This window comes from Papilio polytes, unplaced genomic scaffold (genome assembly GCF_000836215.1).
Source record: "Papilio polytes unplaced genomic scaffold, Ppol_1.0 DF820956.1, whole genome shotgun sequence".
Taxonomy (NCBI): domain Eukaryota; kingdom Metazoa; phylum Arthropoda; class Insecta; order Lepidoptera; family Papilionidae; genus Papilio; species Papilio polytes.
This window is the reverse complement of record NW_013528248.1, coordinates 1,509,815-1,516,923: the sequence shown is the minus strand read 5'-3', so window position 1 is coordinate 1,516,923 and position 7,109 is coordinate 1,509,815. Positions and strand designations below refer to the sequence as shown.

Here is a 7,109-nt window from a genome sequence, read left to right as displayed (position 1 = left end):
GGGGGTATTTATGCCACAAGGAAGCTGCTAACATAAATAATACATTCCCATACATAGAAGTCTGAGTATAAGACCACGTCAAATGATAATCTACTGTTAGTCAATATTACTGCAATAATTTCCTCTTCTGTGACAGTATTGGCTCTTAACAATAAGAAAACGAATTATGAATATTGTCTAAAATTTTATCAAGTATACGACATCGTTCTTAACGACTATATATTACTTCTAAACTAATGTAAGTGCCAAAAAAATGAAAAGATTGTGGTATAAGGCGGTCAACGCAGCTGGTGCAGGAACGGTCGTGATGCTGATTTTAAACTGGCTTAATGGAAATAACTAAAACCGACAGCAAATATAATGCAAAATATTACAATTTATGTACTTAGAGAGTGGCATAATTCACTTAGGTCATTGTGGTGAACGATGATGTGCAAATTTAGCAACTTGATAATGCATCTAACGACTGGACTGCACCATTTATCTCACTTGTCAACTATTTGCGGAAGGTAAGGTGTGCTATCAGACAAAGCACTATTAATGCTTGGAAACGAAATGAGTTTTAAAATAAATGCAGCTGATTTACGATATTTTTAATTTATATTATTTTCATTAGCAACCGATTTACATAATTTGCTATTGTGATTATCAATTGATTCCTTAATCTTAAATACAGTCATCAGAAAATCTGTACGTAGAATTGAAAGCAAAACGAATGGCCTTTAGTGAGCGGTACCTGACGGAACCATTGATCTCTCCGACGTCAGACGTGCAACCGGGTCGCCGCTCCGTCTGTCAGTCAACTGAACCCGCGTATAATTATTACGTCCAACTGTCGTACGAGAACGTCTATCTTCCTCTATTGTCCAACACTTGAGTTGCAAACAGACAAGTAAGCATTCGTAGGTGTTTATGTAATTATTCATTGTACTATCTAGTAGACACTTCTAAAGGTAAAAGTGAAACTGGGTAAGATCTTTATGCTAATAAGCAAAACATTAGGGTGACCATAAAGTTCAAATATTGACTTTTAGGACGTATTGATTTGTATAGAATGATTTATTTCTTAGAAATGATCGATAGTTTCGCGTTTCCATTGTGAATGCGCACGTGACGTATGATTCTTAGGCGCAAATGAAGGCGTTAATGAGTTCCATTGACCTTTTATCAGAACCAAAAACATATAGCCTAAGGGCCTGTCCCACCAAATTGCAAATTGTCTGAAAACAATCGAACGTGTAAAACATGTGATGGAAATATCCGATTTTGTTCGCTACTGACAGTGACGTAAATTTAAAGCTATCTGAGCCTCTATCAGTCAATGGTCGGACACGCTTTAAACATCGCTTAAAGCGTTTTCATCAAACAATTGTGTGACAGATGATACGATAATCATAAAGCCACCTGCAGACGTAAACTCTTGATAAGGATCGACAAACAGCGACACGTGCGGCTCAGCGTGACAACAGAATAAAACTTGAGTAGTTCAATAACCTGACAGTATCCGTACAGCCTTATCGGACATCTCGGAGCTCGCTGTAAATTGAGATTTAAAATTGTCCCGATACAATCGGACACGGCGACGAGACGGGAACGCGGCGGGGACGCAACGCGCTTTGTGCCACAAACTAATCCCTTAACGCTCCAGCAAAGCTGTTTATATCAACCGTTGCTTTAACAATAGTATTGATGAATAAGATACTATCGTTATACATTTTCTATCATGATTTAAATGCTAACAGTCGGAGAACAGCAACTGTAGCTGTGGAAATGTTATTTTAAAGATCGGAACAGTCTTTGCAGTGGAAACCTACACTTATGTAGTGGTTATTACACCTGTGTGTATCAAACAATAAAATCGATTTATAAGCATCATACTGTTTATAATTATCGTTTTATAGCATTTTTATAACATCTACGACGCGGCGGGCGCTTTAATTGTAGCACATCTTAATCAGTCTTTACACAGCTGCGTCGGTATAACAGTAAATATCATGATCGTGGGCGGTCCGCGCAATGTACTTAATGCAGCAATCTCGACTCGCTCCGGTATTTTTATAATCGTTTCATAATAGCGGTACTTACACGATCCTTGTGTTGTTTCGTATTGTAAGTACATTTAAGTGAAACTCCTCGCTTCAGGTTGATTATAGCAAAAAAGGTTCAAGTTTAAAAAAGACTTTACAAATGGAGGAACCTCATATTGACAATTTCAGTGTCGACGTTATTAAGGTGTGACCGTGTTTTGTTTGATAACAAATCAACCTGAAAGATCAGTACGCAGTAATAGGATACGTTTTCTCTCCAACCTCGTAACAATGGCATTTTCACGGCGACCATAAAACAATGGACACGTACTCGCTGACGCGGCAGGTGACGTGCCGTGTCGTGCTGTGGTGTCGGGTTTCCTGCGTAGGCGAAAAGCCCTTGTTTAGTTGCGAGAACTATAATAATGCAATAATTTTGTACTCTAACGGTAATTTTAGACAAATATAATATTATTAAAGTATACTATACTAATTTTTTCTTGTTTCATTTTTTTTTACAATAATTACTTGATTGATTACTGTAATAATGTCATATTTTTTATAATTACTTATAACGTATTTACTAAAGAAATTTAATAAAACAGAACTAAGCTACTTTACCTTATTGGTTATCAATAACTATGCATATTAACGACAAGCTGTTCCCGAGCGGCTTCATCCGCATGAAATTTTGAAAATTTTAATTGATTGTTTACATTTGTCAAATTATCAATAGCAAATGTCAAAATGACATGACATGACAAACCTTGGCAATCTTGCTTCCTTGATGTTGGCAGCAACTTATGGTCTCTTTCCACATTAGGATTTTTATTCAAAATATTTACCTCCTAAGTTTAATGGCGTGAAAATATGTTATAGCCTAAAGCATGACGTAAGTGTAGGGTTTTTTATTAAAACAAGAATTAATCAAAAATATGCTGTATTTGCTGATATCTTAGGCAACAAAGAACAAAGTGTTTACGCTTTATTAAAATAGTACAGACAAAGATCTGCTGTTACAACCAATTTATGTTGTATGTACAACCAAATTTTAGCAATCACAGCATATTTAAACCTTGAACCTGCACTTGTTTGCGAAAAAATTCAAAGATAGGCCAGCGTGTTTGACTATGGCTTAGTCACGCCTACGTTACTGTATTCTCCAAAAACCTCAATAGGGATTTATAGTGAGCCATCATCATTATCTGGTGATGACTGATGAGACTGGTATTATAAATAGGTGTTTCTTAAGTCGTCTGTGATGCATATTATGTTGTTTTTCATACAATGTTAAGTTATCCTAAAACCACATCTAAAACAGCGCGACATTTTCGCAAGATTTAGTAAGTTTATCTCTTAAATCGCAAAGCTTTTAGCGTTAAATTTGGTCGTAGTTATTTAGATTGCAATGCCATGCCTGAGAACGGTGCTGTACGATTTTAAATTAAATCTAATCGCAGATTTGACCACTTTGCATGTTTATGTTGTTTGCAGTTACACACAGCCTTATGGTGTACAAGAATTTTTTAGTCTGGTTCTTTAATACCTTTCAGGAGAACTTAAGTTAAGCAAGATTTCATATTGTACTTATACAAATATCGTTAAAATTTTCAATATTTTTAGAGTAACCGCGACCTGTTGTATGAATTAGTTCTTTATTTTTCTATACTAATGTTATATGTTATGAATAGGCTCAAAAACTACTGGGCCGATTTTAAAAAATCTTTTACCATTAGAAAGGTAATTTATCTGTGAGTAACATAGGATATATTTTATTATTACTAATGTTTAGGAACTATTAATAAACAACGTGTTTCTGGACGCCGGCGTTCAAAATTCAACAAACTTCTCTCGGCTTACGTTGCCTAAACCGTTAGAAGTACATAAAAATGATGTATAAAAGTATTGTAGATCTCAAAAAGTTCTACAGAAAAGTTTATGACATGTTTTTTCATTTCTTTATTATTATTTAAAATTTCACGCGGTCGGAGTCCAGGGCAAAAGCTAGTGTTAAATAAACTAGAAATAATTCTTACTAAGGGAATTAATTCTTCTCTGATAACCTTTGAAAATTTTAATATCTCCTAGATCCTGATGTATCTTACTATGTCCGCTAGATGTCACTGATCGCTCGTAAATCAAGATTTTCAGGTATAATCGCGTCCATACCTTGTCGGTACATTAGTTGTAAGATAGGGCCCAGGCGCATTAGTTACGCTAAACGTTTACTGATAACGGCCTCTTACAAAACTTGTTACATTCAAATTCAAAGGTTCTTGCTCTAATCTGTGGATTCTCTTGACCTAGATGTATGGAAAATGTCGAGTATTACTCCGTTTTGTTTTCATTGATTTTTCACTAAAATAAACTTCGTTAAAAAGATTAAAAAAAACCGCCTGTTAAAGACTTAAAAAATAAACAAAACTTGTGACTATTGTATTCCGATTGAATACCATCGTTGAATGCATCATTACATTAAAGACTTGTTAATCTTTGATCACGAGCCGTTCGTTTGTTTGCTTTTCATTGCGTCATTAATTAGAGATCGTTTGTAGACGCAAAGAGAAGAAATGAAATGTGTGATGTTGCAAGCGTTTCGTTCCAATTTACTTTAACACGTACAGAGAACCTTGAAGATCGTTTAGTTGTGGTTTGGTCTATTTGTTTCGTACCGCAATGTCCGAAATAATTTTCCAAATGATCACACAAAGTATTCATATATGTAATTTGACGACAGAATAAAACTGACATACAAAGTATTTTTTATCGTATTTATACTAATTAAGAGGAAAGATTTGTATGTTTTGAAATAACTCAAAAAGTACTGGGCCGATTTTAAAAATTCTTTCACCGTTAGAAAGGTAATTTATCAGTCACAGACTATACTCTTTAGTACTCTTTTAAAAACACTAATATATCATATCTTAGGCTGATCAACAAACCGCTGTCTACCTATCCTGCACCAATAGACGTGTATCATTTGTTCTAGGCTGCAATTGTTCCGCGCTGGGGGCGGAGGGCAACGCGTGCGATATCCGCACGGGACAGTGCCGCTGCCGACCACACGTCACCGGACGGGCCTGTGACACTTGCGAGGTAACCATACCATAGAATCGTCTTCACCATGGGTCTGTCCTCCCCTGATCATTGGCCTCATCCTACATATGGCATCACTGCGTCAAATTTTTAGTTTGTGATTTTTGTAAGCTCTTATGCGTTTTACCTTAGTAACTATCAAATAGAAAAGACATAATTTAAATCCAATTACAACTTTTTGAGATTAGCAGTCAAACAAAAGAATTTTCTGCCTTTATAATAGTAGTATATATTATCTACAGTTGCCGCACACACTAAACATACAATGTTCTAAACAATATGTTCTGAGCTAGTTCTTGGCTTAGAACAGAAGCAACCGTGTTGCGTTGGCGTTGGCGGTGAGTTAATGAGGACTTATTAACCGGCTGGCAGCAACGAGGCACTAACCATCATAATTCCTTCGTTCGCTAAACAACGTGCGTTCGGTAGTTGCACAGAACTGTGCGCACAAATCACTGCGACCTATTTACACAAATCAAGTGCCGACTGACGCACAGAATGAATGCGTCGAGTCGCAAAGGCTTTTACGTCAATGCCGACTTAAATTTAAAGGTTTTCATCTAACTCCTGCTGTGTTTTGAAACTTAAGGACAATGCATTTACAAAAGTATATCGCATATTTATTAAAAAAATGTATTAATTATTCCCCAGTTTATTTAAAACTATATCTGTAGAAATATTTATGGTTTAATCAAAATTAAAAAGTTTTCCTTTAATATAGAAAAGGAAACCGACGTGGTTTCCGTTAATTTAATACAATTCAAAATGGCGGATAGCATAGGGCGGGAAAGGCCGTTGCCAATTATCGCTACAATTACACGGCGGCCCATAAATCCCGCTCCGTTACACCCGCCTCGTGGTTTATAGCTAGCGAAATGTCAACTAGACATTTCTAAGGAAGTTACCGAGTCCCTTTAGTGCTATAGACTAAAGGCTTTTCCTAGCAAATGTTCGGGAAATTTCTGCTATAAAACCCCACCACCCACATTCCACTTACCCTTTCCATCTTTTACTTGTCAGCTAATGCTGCTGCGCGCTATATAATTTTCATATCTTTGTCAATTACTTATTCAGACATCCTAAAATAGCTTTAATATAGTAATTTTCGCGCTGTGTAATAAATTCAAAGTCCTGACAATCAAAAGGATATGAATTACACTTTACATAATACGTTGAGACAGATGAACTGAGATCGATTGCCTGCGCTGCGGTAGGTCTCCCCCCCCCCGCACTGCTGTATTGTCGATTGCTTCAAATTGTCTCATAAATTGACCATAGACAGCCATTACTTTTAATAAACTCTGCTTTAATACAATGATTGATGGAGTTTATTAATTGGAAAAAGAATATTTACTTAAGCGTTAGAAACGCTGCGTATCTATGATTTATAGACAAATCAGAAGGTACACAATGTAATGACTGTAAAACTATTGTTTTGTTTAATTTTTTGCTTTCTGTTAAACGCTCTTTTTTACTTTACGGGTGAAACTAAGCCAAGCACGCTCTAGATAAACTATTTGAAATCTTTTGTCACAGGTATTATTGTCCAATGTTTATAATCGCAATGTAAAATGGAATTTATTTTGTAATTCTTGATAAAATATTCTCATGAATCCTGTCTTGAGAACCATCAATACCGAGTTATCATAGAGGCGTGTGACGTGCAGGAAGGGTACTGGGGTCTGGAGGTTGGCGGGTGCCGGCGCTGCGAATGCGGCGCGGGTGCTGCGGCCTGCGATCCCGCTACGGGGGCATGTGCATGTGCGCGTGGCGCCGGCGGCACGCGCTGCGACCACTGCTTACCTGGGTACTACGGCTTCGGACCCGCGGGATGCTTACGTAAGTCTCTAAAAAACATCATACTTCGGCTTGGTGTTAAAAAATATATTCAATAGAATAAATAGTGTGGAGAGAGTAAAATGTATTATGTGGATGTTGTAGCCTGTCCAACGTGTTCGGCGGGCAAGGTGTGCTCGAGCGCAAGTG

The 7,109-nt window shown here is 36.9% G+C and overlaps 1 protein-coding gene across 1 annotated transcript in view; it reads left to right on the top strand.

The window, feature by feature from the left end:
* LOC106109952 (laminin subunit beta-1-like) overlaps nucleotides 1-7,109 on the top strand; it is a 33,170-nt gene that overhangs the window by 22,984 nt on the left and 3,077 nt on the right. Inside the window, exons 2-4 of the mRNA XM_013291610.1 lie at nucleotides 5,017-5,123; nucleotides 6,791-6,962; nucleotides 7,065-7,106. Coding sequence (XP_013147064.1) covers nucleotides 5,017-5,123; nucleotides 6,791-6,962; nucleotides 7,065-7,106 — 321 coding nt within the window. The remainder of the gene's footprint in view (nucleotides 1-5,016; nucleotides 5,124-6,790; nucleotides 6,963-7,064; nucleotides 7,107-7,109) is intronic.